We start from the raw sequence: 15628 nt of genomic DNA on the forward strand, positions 1-15628 counted from the left end.
TTTGTTCAGTTTGAAAACATTCGAATGGGATCCGGCATCTGATCCCCGCCTTACAAATCATCGAAAAATCCCCTGCAATACAAGCAGAATGGCAATTGGGTTGACATGAGATTAAATGGCTCGAGTGAGTGGTGTGCACACTACCCTTGTCCATTAAAATAGCGAGAGCAAAACACAATCTATCACGATAAAAAAGAATACTCACCCGCTGGGCGGCGGCAGGGCGCTGGCAACCTCCTCCTCATTGCCGTTGGTATCACCATCAGCGTCATCCATGCGCTCATCCGCACGATCTGCTTCCTCATCAGCCAAGTTCTCCTTGTCCTCCTCGTCCTCGTCCTCGTCATCATCGTCATCCTCCATATCCGAGTTTTGGTAGTAGGCCCCCGTTTCCCGTCCCTGGAGCAACATCATGCCAGTGTCATTGAATAGTAAAAAGGTGAGGGTCATTGGGCATGGGTGCATCAGGGCACTCTGAACTCAGGAGACAGATAAAGCCAGAGGCATGGCAGAACAAACCTGGGCTGCAGCCTCGATGATCGGGTTGATGGCATCGGTCGACCAAAAGCGGACCGTTTTATCGTGAGAGCAAGAGGCCAGATACGCCTCATCCCCTGTTCCGGTACAAGGTGGGCGAAGGAGTTGCGTGCGCCAATGACGGTGAGAAGCTTCGGACAGGCAATTGGGGCCTTTCCACAATAGGTTGGCTCAGCCTACCAGAAAGGCGCACGCGCTCAATGGGATAGGCATTATGCTCGCCCAAGACGCCCAGGACCTTGTTGGGCAGGACGGAGACGACGCTGCCATAATCAAAGGCGCTTGTCAGGATGGTCATCAAACGGCAGTGCTGCCTCTGGGAGCCGATATCGCGCGGCATCACCCTGTGTGCCCCGCTCTGAACAACCAGAAGAGGAACAGGTACATGCACACCCACCGCAAAACACCATCAGAGCTGCCAGACACGAGAATGTCCTCGTTGATTTTGGCCAAAGAATCCACTGAGGTTGGATGGTTGGTCATGCGATCGGTAAAGTCACCCCACAAGCCCCACTGTGGTCACACAAGCCAAGCCTCAAGTGAGAGCATGAAATGCTTTTGAGGGCTAGGTCAGGCATCTGCGTCGGGAGTCGGAAGGATCGGAACTGCAAAGGTCGTACCGAGAAGAGGTTGATCGTGCCACCTTGGGTGCCGCAGACAACCTTTTTGTGATGCTTCATCACAACAACTGACAAGAGTTCGTCCTCCATCTGGTCTGAGACCTGCAAGCCCAGCCTCATGAGGATTTGCGACACTGTGCCACAAAGAAGTCGTGGTCCAAAAGCCTGACACGGAGCAAGGCATCGGTAGCTGGTTTCGAATTAAATGAAAAATCAAACCTTGGACTTTTGAGTATTCCAGTTGTGAGCACAAAGACGCCCGTCACCTCTATGAACAGAGCCGACAAGGTCAGCTGAGGCAGGAAGCTGCTCAGGGAGGGGGGCGCGGACACGTTGTGACTCACCCGGTGGAGATGATGGTCTTCTTGTGTGGCACCACGGTGATATCTGAGACAAAGTCCTCGTGTGACCGGTAAGTGGCAATGCTGGTACGCTGGCGCAGGTCCCAGAGCTGTAATTTCGCATTGTGGAGGGCAGCCGAAATTAGAGACACCTGCTGTGAGCTCCGACTGGGGTGATGGTCGGAGAGCAAGATATCAGCGGGGGCCTTGGAAAACCATTCAGACCTTGATGTGGCCATCGTCGTCCCCCGACGCCAACATGCCCTCACTTCCGAGCTTAGCGATGACGTTGATGCTGTGGCTGCGCAGGCCCACCACGTGCAACCGTACACGCCCATGAGTGTGATTAGACTGCAGCTACCAATGTGGCTTGAGACGGAGCACCTGATACATACTCATGGGCTCGAGATTGCTTGTACAAGGCTACGCCCGTGGCGACGTCGACCACCTGAAGGCTCTTATCGGAAGAAGCGGAGAAGAGGTCTGGAGATGTTGTAACAGGGGCATCATGCGAGCATGAGGACGGGCGGCTGGCGCTGTGCAGGCGGAGTGACGAGACATTGCTTTCGTACATGCACCATCGTCAGAGAAGGAGAGGCAGCGACACGCAGCATCATGGCCTTCAATCTGGGCTTTGAGCTCGTGAGCCGGGCCGTAATTGTGCAGAAAGATGTCACCGCTGATGAGGCCCGACGCCACAATGGGTGTGGAGGGGTGAAAGGCGACGTCAAAGACCTCATCCTCAAACTGAAGTGGCGGCAGAGCAGCCATGCTAGCGGTCCTAATCAATCACACAGCTAATCGCGCCTGCTTGCCTCGCAGCAGCAACAATACTGATTCTTAAGCCACCACTTCGCACGCGCGCGCAGCCAGCCGCCGACGGCAGAGAAAGGAGCCGTCGATCCACAAAGTCGGGAAATTATGAAGCGCAGCAGCACACGCGGACCCCAAAGGTCACTTTGTCATCATGTCAGACTTTTCGCGCGATTGAGTGTGTGTGTGTGTGTGAGCAGTGAGCAGTGAGCTCACTGCCTTCCATCAGCTTGGGCCAAGATGGGCGGTGGCGCTGATGGCTGTGCGGGTCATGTTCATGGGCCTGCACCGGTGACGCAAAGCTTGGCTGAGATGGACTTTGAGCGAAGCATTGTTGGTGCGGCAGCGGCGCAGGACTGGCCCCGCGTGCTGGCTTGTTTGCGCCAATCGGAAGGCCGGCAGCAGGCCCGATTGACAGACCGAGACGGTTACACGGCTTTGGTACGTGCGCGAGGACGAATGGCGTGTGTGTGTGTGTGTGTGTGTGTGTGTGTGTGTGTGTGTGTGTGTGTGTGTGTGTGTGTGTGGCAGAAGGGATAGTCGTGTGATTGCTGATCGGTCGGGACTCGTGGCAAGCCAAGGATGGCAGCTCGCTTACATTTGCCTGCTCGGCGCTGCATGGCACACCGCAGCATTATGCAGCCCGGTACGGCCAAGAGAGAGTCGTGGAGGAACTCTTGCGAATGGGTGCCGACGCCAACGCTGCCACGCTGCTGGGGCGTGCCACGCCCGTGCATCGAGCGGCGTTGATGGGTCACGAAGCAGTCTTACGCCTCTTGTGTCTGCACGGTGGGGATTTGGATCTACCTGATGCTGACGGCGAGACCCCACATGCCAAGGCCCAAGCCCGAGGACATGGCACTATGCTTGAGCGAATTAGAACATCATAAACTCAGGTCCAAGCCATGCGCCAATGGCACCACAAACGTCCTTAAGCTTCGTGACTCGACATAGCAAAAACCCCTCCCCTGTCCCCGATGAATTCATCCTTCTCTTACGTCCCTGAAATGTTTCTCCTGATGAGAACTGCGTTCCTCATAGCCGAGACTCGCGCTGAAAGCTCTCATCGGGATCAAGCGAGTGGCTCAAAAATGGGGGATAACAAAAGAAAGAAAGAGAAAAAAAAGGATGGCCACGAGCTCAATTCCACCATGGGGCAGAGAAAGAAAACAGAGACCGCCGGCCACGCCAGTTGTGTGCGAGCGTGCTCTGATCCAGGCGAGAGGGCCCGGACCAGTCATGGTCGAAGAAGCACTACTTATTTCTTCTTCTTCTTCTTGATGGGGCGGTTGACCGAGCGGTTGACGGGCTTGCCGGTCATGAGCACACCATCGTACTGCTGCTGGAACCACTTCATGGTGTCAGTCTTATCGATGCGGTGGGGGGCACCGACGCGGCTGTGCTTGCGCTTGCGGCGAGCAACACGGAAGCCCTTGCGGCCCATGACGACGTAGAAGTCCATGCCGAAGATACCGATTCCGGGATCGTACTTGATACCCAGATCAATGTGCTCGTCAATACCAAAGCCAAAGTTGCCGGTGGCCGAGAAGTTCTCCTTGTAGAGCTCGTACTCCTTGACCTTCAGGCCGCGCTCGAGGATCTCCAGAGCCTTCTGACCGCGGACGGTGCAGGAGACGGCAATCTTCTCGTTACGGCGGATGCCGAAAGTACGCACGGTGTAGCGGGCCTTGGAGAAGACGGGCTGCTGGCCAGTCAACTGCTCCAGAACCTTGGCGGCACGGGTGAGCTTATCACCAGACTCGCCAACGCACAGGTTAAGGCAGAGCTTCTCCAGGCGCAGCTCGCGCATGGGGTTCTGCTTGGCAGGGGCGCCTTCCGCCTCAGCCATCTTGCTGGTCGATATGGGGGTATCTATAGTCATGAGAGACAAGAATATGTGAGAGCTTGTCCGTCAATAAAGTCGAATGTTGTGGGGCATTTGCCGGTCGCGCGCACGGCCTCAGTCCTGCCCTGCGGCGCACACCCCAAATTGACTGCTCGGGGTGTGTGGCCAAGGCAGCCACCGAGACCCAAACTGGATGATGACATGAAAAGGGCACCGCTGAGGCGCACATGATTCACGACTCAAAAAGGCTCATTGCAGGTCGAATCCACAAAAGACCTGGCTGCCACAATGTGCTCGCGGCACCGCCAACCGGGTCTAGCTCGGCCGGAAACGCTAGACCTGATGACTCACCGATCAGCCCGAAAGAAAAGGCCACTTCAAGGTGCTCCGCCCCAGCGTGTATCAATGGCTACAATCAGCTTGAGTAGATTTTTCCTGGAAAACCTTTTCACAAATCAATACCAGGTATAACACCTGTTGTCAACCAAGGTGTCGCTTTGAGCTGGATTAAGAAAGTGTGCTCTTGAACACACTGTTCCCCCGATCAGCTCGCAGCGATCGGCTACACATGGCCGCAGAGGCTTCAAGGTGACAGGGACACCTTGAAGCCAACCAGACTGACACCTTGAAGTCAGATTCATGTGCCAATGTCAGCAATTATACTTGGTACCCCGCGGCCCTGGTCTGACACTTGGTCTCCTCTCGCCTGTCGATCTTGGAGAATAAAATTTCTTTGTCTCTCGCTTTCTCTCTCTGTCTCTCTTTCTCTCTCTGTCTCTCTTTCTCTCTCTGTCTCTCTCTCTGTCTCTCTCTGTCTCTCTCTCTCTCTCTCTCTCTCTCTCTCTGTGTTCTCTGTGTTCTCTCTCTCATTTCGTGAGCCGGGTGCTGCTCCTCCTTGGCAGTCATTGAATGGCATCTCGTTTGGTTGCGCCTTCTTCTGTCGCCACCTTGGTCCGCGACCGTTCACGCGCCGCCTGCGCGCGTGGGCTGTCTGTTTTTGCTTCCCGCAGTCTGGTTGGGGTGATCGATGGGATTTATGTAGGTATTGGTCTCTTTTGACCTTTTTGGTGTATTTTGGGTCACCGCCCCCCTTTGGTGCTTTGACCGAACTCGTTTGCGAGCTAGGCCGTGATGCTATTTTTCGTGTTGAAGGCTCATGGATGGCCCTCGGGCATCTTGTTCAGCAGTTCTTAGGCATAGCCATTGGCCCTCTCACTTGATGAACGAGGGTAGCTGTGCAAGGCGCCGCCACTTCTCGCTCTCGCGACCAGATCAAGAGTTGGCCGCCCGAGCCGGGCTCGCTCGAGCAAGAGCCGAGCCATCATGGCGCCAGCCTTCAACGCTCGCTATGTGGGCGCCGTGAAGATTGACGCCCCCGGCGGTCGAGACCTCATTGCTGAAACCATGAACAAGATTCGCATTCAGGCCCAGCAAGTCATCAAGACGCTCCTGGTCATCGACGATGGCGTGGTGAAAATTTGTGATCGCAATCGCAAGGACACCATGATGACTTCTACCAAAGAACTCGTCTCTTGCCATGGCCTCGAGCCCGGGAACGGCAACTTTGTTGTGCTCGTGGTTTTCCAAAATGGCGGTTATTGGTGCCATGGCCTCAACATGCGCAAAGAACACGCAGAAGGCGCTGCCAAGGCCCTGAAAACCCTTTTGGGTGGTGGTGATTGCGAGGTACAACCCTCCACAACCCGCCTTCTGCAGCCATCTTCCCTCTCCTGCCTGCCCTGTTCCTCTTGCTTCTGTGCTGCTACTTTTCACGACCTGTCCATCCCACCCTTAGATTGTTCCATCATTCAAGGAGAAGAAAGCCTCCAAATTGGAGCGTAAATTCTCGCGCAAGGCCAGCGTGAGCGTCCAACCCGCCAATCGCGCGCCCATGCGCACTGCTTCGGCCCCACCAACTGCGAGCTCCTTGGACGTCAATGGTGTCCAGCGCTTTCAAGGCATTTACCTGGGCATGGTGCCCGTCACTGAACTTTTTGGCACCGATGTCGTCAAGCGGGCCGTACATCGTAACTTTATCGAGCGGTCCCGCCTCAATCAGCGTGACAGTACCGCGGGCCTCGGCGACCCCGTCGTTGTTGAGGTTTCCATGGAGGCAGTTCGCACCATCGATAAGCAGTCGGGTTCGTTCAATCTGACACGCTGACCTGTGTTTCTGTGCCCCCCACCCTTGGACCCCCCTCATACCCTCATCTTGTCTCTGCTGCGTGCCCGGGCTCCTGCAGGTCTGCCGCTTGTGGCCGAGTTTATCAAAAACATCAGCTACACGTGTGTGCTGGATGCCATTGATCAGACCGACGTCTTTGCTTACATCGCCGTCAATAAGCGCATGGGCACAATCCACTGTCACATTTATCATGTGCCCAAGGGCTCGGGTAATCGCGCCTATGCCGCCATCAATAACGCCTTTAAGATGTTGGCCGCTGATGAGAAGGCCCGCGGTTCAAACCCTTTTGCCGTGACTGATCCCAAGCGTGAAGCTGCCCCAGACCTCCTCTTTCGGCACCAGATTCACCGTGCAGACCTCACGTACGTCCATGATGTTGTTTTGGCTGCCTAAGTGACTTGACCTCGTCCCCTTCTTGACCTCCTGCTCATTGTTTTTCTTGTTATTATCATCACGATGATGAACATTTTTTTCTTTGGTTTTCTCTTTTTCAGAGCCATTCAACAGATTGGCGCCGGCCAGTTTGGTGCCGTCTACATTGCGACCCATCGCATTCGTCTGGGCAAGGATCAGTATGCCCCCGAACCAGTACAACGCGCCGTCAAACTGCTACGCAATGCCGCCTCCACGGCCGACAAAGACGAGTTTACTCGCGAGGCTGAGACCATGCTGGTGCTAGATCACCCCAACCTCGTCAAGATGATTGGCGTGGCCGTGCAGCAGAAACCATGGCTCTGCGTGCTCGAGTACATGAAGTACGGCGACCTCAAGTCCTTCCTCTCCACTTGCCGCGAGAAAAAGATCCCCTTGCGTTATGGTGAAATGATTTATTTTGGCGAACAGCTGGCGTCAGGGTGTGGCTACCTTGCCTCACAGCGCATGATTCACATGGACCTTGCGGCTCGTAACGCCCTGGTGACCGACAACAACATTGTCAAAGTGGCCGATTTTGGTCTGACTCGCCCCATGGAGCCGGGCGTAGACTACCTCCTGCTGCGGGAGCCGATGAAGCTAGCCCTCAAGTGGATGGCCCCTGAAGGCATGGACAAGAAGTATTTTTCGGAAAAGTCCGACGTGTGGAGCTTTGGCGTCATGCTGTGGGAAATTGCCAGTTATGGTGCCAACCCCTACAGCCAGATTAAAACGCAAGAGATTCAGCTCAAGGTGCGCGAGGGCCTGCGCCTGAGCAAGCCCCCAGGGTGCTCCGATGAGTTTTACGACGTCATGAACACATGCTGGGAGCAAGATCCAGACAATCGGCCAAACTTTCGGCTCTTGGAGATGCGGCTCAGTGGCATACGTGAAGCCAACCCCACGCCGTCACGGGATGTCGGTTTGGTCGTGTCAAGTACCAAGGCTGGCAAAGGTAGCAGCTCCAGCCCTGCCCCCAGCGGGTCGCGTAAAGCAAGCTCGGATGCTTCCGAACCCAGCAGCCCTTCCGCTTCGACCTCGACCTCAACATCAGCGGCAGCAGCAGCGGCAGCAGCAGCAGCAGCCGCCATGGCTGCTTCCAGCGGAGGCTCGCTGCGATCCAGCCGCTCTGCATCGCGTGGCCTGCTTGCTCACGCCGCCGCCTCTGCCGTGGAGAACGGGGACAGTGACAAGGGTAGTCTTCGCAGTAGCAAGAGCCGAAGTCGCAAAACCTCAGCCTCCAGCCAAAGCGGAGAAGTGTCTACTTTGATGGATCGCATGCGCAACCAGTATCAAGCTGATCGTCAAAAGGAAATTTTCTGTACGTTTGTCATGCTAACTTGCTTACTGCGTGTTGACCATCCTAGTCGCTATCGAGCCTCTTTGCCGTATGTCCAGAGAGTTGAAGGCCTGTTTGTGCTCACAATGATTTGCCTTTTGGGTTGGCCCTTTAGCCACAAGAGCGACCCCGCCCATGTCTCCCTCACCCTTGGGTGGCGGCACAGCGAGTCAGGACCCGGACGACGAGGACGGGAGCGATTCCATTCTGCCGGCCGACATGTCGGCTTTTGAACACGAGCCAGCAGAACAGGAGACAGAAGTTGCTGCGGCTAGCGCGCACAGTGGCGATGGTGATGACGATGAGGACACTTTTGGATTTGAGGAGTAGATTAGGCGATGAAAATGTGTTTGAAGGCAAAATGAGCGTCCGCTTCGCTGCGTGGACAATGGTGTGCATATGTGTCCTGGCATTGAGATGATCGAAACAATCACGGGTTCCTCTTGAAACGCGCGTCGAAGCCTCACAATGTCCTCAAGCTCCATTGCGTTGTGTTATATTGAACATGTGCTCGTGTCATTCTCGTGTGCGCCCCCGTCCTGACTGTTTCTTTTATACCTTGAGTTGTTGGGCACCCATCAGTAGCTGTGACGTGATGTTGTGTTTTGACTTCTTTCCTTCTTTTCCACCAATGGGGCTGCTTCCTTTCCCCTTGTTTACCATCCAGCCTTGCCACTGTCACAAAATTTCTTTTTTTCCTTTTTTTTTTTTTTCAAAACGCCCAAGCTAATCGAGAGAGACAGATGTGAAACAAGGAAAATCCAATCAGATTTGTTTTCAACTTTCAAGGAGTCTTTTGATATTGGGTGTGTCGCGGTGTAGTTTTATTTTTTGGATCTTGACGGCGAACTGGTCGAGGATTCCGCCCCATTTGAGCTCGCGCTGGCTCGCTCGCTCACTCGCGGTAACATTGCAAAAACCTGCGGTACTGTCTGCCAGAGTCTGCGGTGCTGGATTGCATTGCCACTTGCCGCAAGCCTAGCTTGAAAAGGTGTTCCAACGGATAGCAGGATTTCACCTCGGATTTCACCTCGGAGAAGCGTCGAGCACACAGCTCCTCACAGCTCCAGAAAGATCGCCTGTCGGCGGGCGTTGTTAAAGCTGTCGCGTGTTTGTTCGCCGGTGTATTGCCGGGCTGACCTTGGTCATGGCGGCGCCCATCTCCTACCACAAACGGCTCATGCGTGAGTATAAAAAGCTTCAGGAGGTCGGTCATTCTTGCCCCTCTGCCAATGGGTGAAGCTTGTTCTTATTCGTGCAGCACCGCTCATTCGACAACTTTATCTGACCGATACGGCACACGCGCATTAATTCTGGGTCAGGCACCATTGGACTTGATCACTGCTCTCCCTACCCCTGCCAACATTCGCGAATGGTCCGTCTTTCGCCCCCACTTAGACACGAGCCTCAAGGGCGCTCGATGCTACGTCTGCTTTAACTTTGTGCCGCTGTCACGCCCTTCATAGGCACTATGTGATCCACGGCCTGACCGAGGAGCCCTATGCAGGTGCGTCGTTCGACATGTGAGCTTTGTGGTGAAGCAGCCCGGCCCTTTCTCACCTGCCGCATACCCTTTAGGTGGCTACTTCCATGGCAAGGTGCGACGCGTCGTCTGACTCAAGAGGCAGTTGTGGCTGTGGCAAAGACCTAGCAGAAGACTGTTTACCTCATGCCTGTTCATCCTTTGGCGTGGTGTGGGCATGCAGGTCGTGTTTCCAGAGCAATATCCGATGAAGCCTCCAGCCATTTTCATGATCACACCCAATGGCCGTTTTCAGGTCAACACGAGGTGCATGATTTTTTTTTTTGGACCAAACTTCACACCTTGGCCCATCACTGTTCCTTCTTGGCTCGCTGAGAGTGCTGTGCACGTCTCACGGTGTACCTTTTGCTTGGCTATGTCATTCGAATGCCAGGATCTGCTTGTCCATGTCCGACTATCATCCGGAAACATGGAATCCAGCAGTCAGTCCACCTCGCGCTCTCGTCGACATGTGTGGTCTGGCCGCGACCGCATCAGCCCATTTCGTCCTCATTGTTTGACCATGTCATTGATTTTCCAACAGTGGTCGGTCAGCACGATTTTACAAGGTCTGCTAAGCTTCATGGTATGTTTTGCGTCTGGTGCAGAAGAAATGGCAGGGGGTTGATTGCGGTACATGAAAGCGAGCTGCGTGTTACGGTGGAGGCTGATTACACCAAGGGGACTCGGGCAAAGGCACAGTCAAATTCGTGGCGTGCCGAGAAGGGGTTGTCTTTATTTGACCTGGCTGGATGGTTGTGCATTTCCAATCTCCACAGCTTGAGGAAACTGCAACGGCTGGCAGCATGTCCACCTCTCATGCCGAGGTCTGTTTGAAGCCCTCCTTTGTTTTCGCCATCCGTGCCAACATGCCTCACAGCCAGTGCCATTGTTCGCCTTTGTAGCGCCAGAAATACGCCAAGGCCTCCCTCCTTCATAATTTAAGGGATGCCCAGTTTGTAGAGCTTTTTCCAGAGGTGGGTGGTCTCTCCTACCTTGGCGCGCGGCACCCGTTGTGGCGACAATAATCATGTTCTGCAGTAACTGTTGGACTCTTGACTGTATCCGCTTTTTCCTATACCATTCCTCCGATTCAGCTGACGCAAGAAATTAAGAGCATCCTACGCCAACGACATGCCAACCGCACGCGTGCAGAGTACGTCTCGCCTTTTGTTTGTTTCAGGGTTGGCGAGACCATCAATTTTGCCCGGCATGTTGACACTCGGTGGCCATCGTGAACTTTGGTTGCGTAGGCAATCAGGCACAGGGTCTGGATCGGGTAGAGGCACCGACGCGGCATCCAATCCTGGGTTGGGTTCAGTTCTGGCTTTTGTGGCTGCCTTGGTTGCCTTTGTGGCCGTATTGCACAACGTTGTCAGCGACGCTGCAAGCCAGAAAGCATCATAGCTTCAAGCACAACATATCGCATGGGGAGCCAAGCATAATCACAAGTGTCAACAATTGGTTTGGCTAGGATGACCCCTACCCTCCACGATCATTAGTTCTTCAGTCCACCTCTGCTCACCAAACAGAGCCTAGTCTCGATACAAAGTAAACAAATTGAATCCTCTTAGTCTGGACAAAACGATTTCATCGTTGTCATTGATGTCAAGGAAGGGGAGGCAACGGATAGCGGAATGCACGGCAGATCTGCTCAGTTCAATTGAGAAGAAGCAAGCAACCGTCCCACGCGCAAAGCCAAGGCTCAAAGAAGGTGGTCGCCAAGCATAAGCTATTGTCCTAATGATAAAGTCGTTATTATGTTTCGAACTCGCGTGAAGGGTCAAGTTCATCGTCTGGACTTGAGTGCTAGAGTTCGTCGTGAAAACTATTGGGTGCTTTAAAGACTTCAGGCACAGCCTCCTCCAAGCGGCTCCATATTTCCTCTGGGCTTGCAGCATCCATGCGCAGCGGCTGAACGCCCTGGCCACGATAGAGAATAAGAAAAGGATAATGGGGCACTTGCTGGAGTCGACAGGCGCGCTCAAAGCGCTGGCAATCGATAGCGCCCACTTGAAGGTCAGTCGCATTGCGCGAGGCCCGATAAGCCAACTCGTTGAGGGCTGGCTTAAACTGTTGACAGGGGCCGCACCAGGGCGTGGCAAAGGCTACAAGCCACACCTTTGCGCCTGTTGCGATTTCCTTGCGCAGCCGAGGCCCTGTGATGTCCTTGGTCTGCTTGCAAGACATTGTAACCCCATTTGAGAAGCAGGCAAAAAATAAAATAAAAAATAAAAAATAAAAAACAAGAAAAGAAAGCAAAAGAAAAACGATAACGGCATTGTAGTCCCCACAACATAAAGAGGGAATGAGGAGATGGTGAAGATGACGAATAATCCAGTCATGCGGGGGAAACTTTTCCGCTGACCTGAGAGGGAAAGTGTCGCCGCACAGTGGCCAGCAAGTGGTCGGCATGTAGAAAGCCCTGATAGATGCTGCAGCGCCTTGGTTGATAGCACAGGCGGCACAAGGGCAAGGCATTCAGGTGAGATGCAAAAACAGATGAAGCCCAACGTTTGACCAGCACGACTCACTTTTTGCCCCACTGGTCTGCCTGGCAGATTCGGACAGTGGGATACTGACTGTACATGGCAAGCACGCGCCGGAATAAGTAGGTCAGTGGGAAATACGCCAGCGCAGTACATGGGTCAAGCCAAGGCCATGATCGCAAGGAACGGCGGTACCGGATGGCACGTACTGAATCCGCTCCTGCATGCAAAGGTGGGCTTCGGATATGCAGTCGATGGTGGCAAACTTGACAAGTCCTCGAAGTTGGAATGCGGCGCGTTCAAACTCTGGTTTGAAATGTAAGCACGGACCACATCGGGACGACATAAAGTCAATCACCTGTTGAGCAGACACCATGGCCATGCCTTTGGAGGTAAGGGCGAAGATCTGATGACAATGCAGCTCTCAAGGACCCACTCGCAAACGAACCCACTAACCCATATTTGGTCATCATTGGCAAAGACCTGCTTGTGGAACGTAGCCGTGGTCAGGGTGACCGTGCTTGGATCAAGAGTTTGCTGCAGAAAGGTCAGGAGGCCACGTGTGCTAAAAAGGTCACCGTGGAAAAGGATCGGTTCGGCATTGCCCCCGGGATAATAGACCAGCGTTGGGTAGCTGTGGACATTGAGGTCACGACAGAGCTGAACTTCGACCGCGCAGTTGACGGTAGCAAAGCGCACGTCGGCAAATGACGAGGTGGCAGCTGCTTCGCGAAAAAAAGGTGCCAACTGCTGGCAAGGCTGACACCAGTGGGCATAAAAGTCTACCAAGCGGGCCTGTGTGCCCTGCATCACGCGTCCTGGAAAGTCGGAGGCATGCAGTTGCTCCACCGGCGCAGCTCGGGCCTGCTTGGTCCAGGCCACAATGCTCTCAGAGTCAGGAGCACCGAAATAGGTTTCATGTCCCACAGGCGTGTACACCCGCAATGCCGGTAGCTGTGGACCAGAAGGTTGCCCCGAATCGCAGATTAAAGTCAGCGTGACAACGAGAGACACACCCAGAGTGCAAGGATGGACCCTACCTCGTGCACATGATGGAGACGCTGGCAGACATTGTCGCAAGCTACACGCGTCACAGGGCCGAGGCGATGCAGGGCCCGAGCAACGGCAATGCCCAGGCGCTGCTAAGAACCGAGAGCAACCCATGTTGATTGTGAGACACATTTTAAGAAAAGAAAGCTCCATATAGGCAAGGAAAAGCATCTCCAGCGGGGTCCATCGAATACTTCAAATGCACATGAAGTAGAAGGCTCAAACGGACCGTGGCTGTCTTGGGCGAGGGGGCATCAAACAATGTCAAGCGGTCAGTGCCAAAGTCTGCTAAGCTTGGTTCAGCGATGGGCAGAGCTAAACGATCCTCAATCCGTGTTGTCAGGCGGGCAAGCACATCGGGCTCATGCCAATAATTGTCGTCGTCCGTCGGAAGAGGGGCGACTAACAAGGGTTCCGGGCTTCAGTCACAACTGCGGGTGAGCAAAGCCTGTGCTTGGTGGACTGGACGCATCTCTTTGGCAGGCCAGGGCACGCCTTTAGCCTTGCGGCAAAACATACAAGAGTTCGCGGTGCTGAAGCCACAGCCGGGACTCGGTGATGGAGTTCTTGCTGCAGAGAGACGGACGTCGCAGACAGGAGAGCACTTGCAGTGCAGCAAAGTCATGCACCATGGCTTGGAGCTATGGTCAAAAAAGAAGCCAAGGGGGAACAAGTGAGCGATCAAACACTCCATAGTCCCGCAGAAGGCAGCATCAGTGCGGCAAGGACACGTGGACCAGAATGAGCGGGTCATGTGCATTTGGTCATGGCGTCATGCCTACCAAAACAAGATCGTCTTCGGATAAGCAAGGCTCGCGAGGCGCGCAGATGACTATCACAAGATAGGGTGCATTTGCAGTCGGTGTGTCCTTCAAATGCGACCAGTCCAGACCGCGCGCGCTCACTGCCAGAGCGGGCAGCGGCGACACGGATGGGAGGGCGGCAATGACAGCACTTTGCAGGGCCTCGAGATCCCGCAGGCCACGATAGGGTGTCGGGTGACCTGAAAAGGGGTTGTCATCGCGGGTGCATACCACACGTCGAGCCTGAGAAGACGGAGCGGAGGTTTAAAAGAGCAAAAGCAAGATGTACCATTTTGGAAAAGTAGAAGAGTAGGCAAGGCTTGAATCCGCCAGTGCTGGCAAAGATGCCAATTTTCCTGGCAGTTGACAGCAGCCACAGTGGCAGCCCCATATACAGCTGTGGCCAGCTGGCGCCATGTGGGGGCGAGATCATGGCAATGACTGCATCCTATGGTCCAGCCGTAGCCCATCAGCGAGACGGCCGAGACTGCACCCAAGCACTGGCACTTGCTGAATGAGATCGCGCGTACCTGGGCTATAAAAGTTGACAAAAACCACCTTGGCACTGTGAATGGCATGATCAAAATCGTGAACGGTCAGCGTGTCAACTTGCGGATCATTGTCGTAGAGGCCGAATTCCTGTACCCGAGACAATCGGCAGATCAGGGAGGAAACCAATGAAGGGTGCGCGTGGGCCCTCGGGTATGTGGCTGCAGTCGGATGTGACTGTCATTATCGTATCAAACCTCTTGATAAAACTGGTAGCTCTCGTATCGTTGCTGCTGTTGCTCTTGTTCTTGGCGATCTTTGAGACCCTGCTCGCCAAAGCTGCGCCACCGCCGAAGAGGGCGAGGGGCGTGGGCTTGTGAGCAGAGAGTGGGACGCAGGCCAGTGATGAGGAATCTCAGCCGTACCGATCGTAGATGCGTCGCGTCTCGGGATCCTTCAGCACCTCAAACGCTTGATTGATGGCTACAAACTCAACGTGGGCCTGTGGGTTGTGGGGATTCTTGTCGGGGTGTTTTTCTAGGGCGAGTTTCTTAAACGCTCGCCGCAGCTCCTGCCAAACAAATATACCACGAGTTGGGACAGTGCATCAAAACAAAACCACATCAGAAGGGGGACACGGCCCTTGGGAGAATAGGAGAGCCGCAATCGCCGCAGCTGCCTGCAACCCCGTCCGTGAGATGTGCCTACCCGGGTCGATGCATCGCGGGCAATGCCCAGCAGCTGGTAAAAGTCTTGCTGCGAGCTTGCAGCTCCGCACAAAAGAGATGCGAGAACCAAAAAAAACAAGGGCACCAGGCCCAGCATGAGCGGCCGCATGCTGCCGACACCCTGGGACGGCCCAGGCGAGCCAAAACGGGCGCTGCGCTGCTCAGTGTTCGCGAATTGACACACATGAGAGAGAAAGAGAGAAAGAGAGAGAAAGAGAGAGAATTTTGTCAGCACGGTAGTCTCTGGCGAGACTGAGCGTCAGTCTGGGCAGAGATTCAAATGTGTTTATGCTTGCGTGCATGCATCTTTTGTTCCCACTCGTCAGCAGGAAGGGAGAGAGAGAGAGCAACGGTCACTTTACAATCAGAACAAGAGCGTGGCGTTGAACCTTTTGCTTTGCATGGCCATCGATTGACTGATTGTTCAAAGGGGCCTCGACGAGGCCGCAGCTGAG

At 54.5% G+C, this 15628-nt stretch overlaps 5 protein-coding genes across 5 annotated transcripts; 2 read left to right on the top strand and 3 right to left on the bottom strand.

Annotated features, from left to right (window-relative positions):
* Positions 1-201: 201 nt before the first annotated feature.
* MONBRDRAFT_21907 (uncharacterized protein) lies at positions 202-2269 on the bottom strand (the record flags this gene model as incomplete). The annotated part of the gene is made up of 10 exons (XM_001742493.1): positions 202-399; positions 520-614; positions 718-881; positions 935-1050; positions 1158-1259; positions 1377-1425; positions 1502-1608; positions 1724-1799; positions 1894-1981; positions 2071-2269. 10 exons carry the CDS (start codon positions 2267-2269, stop codon positions 202-204), a joined length of 1194 nt encoding a protein of 397 aa, XP_001742545.1.
* Positions 2270-3569: 1300 nt separating this feature from the next.
* On the bottom strand, positions 3570-4160 carry MONBRDRAFT_21009 (uncharacterized protein; the record flags this gene model as incomplete). Its single annotated transcript, XM_001742494.1, has 1 exon — positions 3570-4160. The coding sequence occupies one exon, from the start codon at positions 4158-4160 to the stop codon at positions 3570-3572; it is 591 nt and encodes a 196-aa protein (XP_001742546.1).
* A 2311-nt stretch (positions 4161-6471) lies between these two features.
* MONBRDRAFT_13710 (uncharacterized protein) lies at positions 6472-7692 on the top strand (the record flags this gene model as incomplete). The annotated part of the gene is made up of 3 exons (XM_001742038.1): positions 6472-6704; positions 6837-6898; positions 6932-7692. Coding segments are annotated over 3 exons (1056 nt in total), but the record flags the coding sequence as incomplete, so codon positions are not given.
* A 1547-nt stretch (positions 7693-9239) lies between these two features.
* Positions 9240-11021, top strand: MONBRDRAFT_21910 (uncharacterized protein; the record flags this gene model as incomplete). Its single annotated transcript, XM_001742039.1, has 11 exons — positions 9240-9299; positions 9415-9467; positions 9559-9599; positions 9671-9690; positions 9799-9881; positions 10009-10057; positions 10159-10200; positions 10394-10441; positions 10520-10591; positions 10712-10770; positions 10868-11021. 11 exons carry the CDS (start codon positions 9240-9242, stop codon positions 11019-11021), a joined length of 681 nt encoding a protein of 226 aa, XP_001742091.1.
* Positions 11022-11423: 402 nt separating this feature from the next.
* On the bottom strand, positions 11424-15282 carry MONBRDRAFT_21911 (uncharacterized protein; the record flags this gene model as incomplete). The annotated part of the gene is made up of 14 exons (XM_001742495.1): positions 11424-11789; positions 11983-12058; positions 12149-12196; positions 12313-12461; positions 12560-13057; positions 13144-13245; positions 13383-13468; positions 13740-13794; positions 13936-14199; positions 14246-14397; positions 14487-14595; positions 14703-14784; positions 14871-15016; positions 15154-15282. The coding sequence occupies 14 exons, from the start codon at positions 15280-15282 to the stop codon at positions 11424-11426; spliced, it is 2262 nt and encodes a 753-aa protein (XP_001742547.1).
* Positions 15283-15628: the final 346 nt, after the last annotated feature.

The sequence above is a fragment of the Monosiga brevicollis genome, genomic scaffold, assembly GCF_000002865.3.
Source record: "Monosiga brevicollis MX1 MONBRscaffold_2 genomic scaffold, whole genome shotgun sequence".
Lineage (NCBI taxonomy): Eukaryota > Choanoflagellata > Craspedida > Salpingoecidae > Monosiga > Monosiga brevicollis.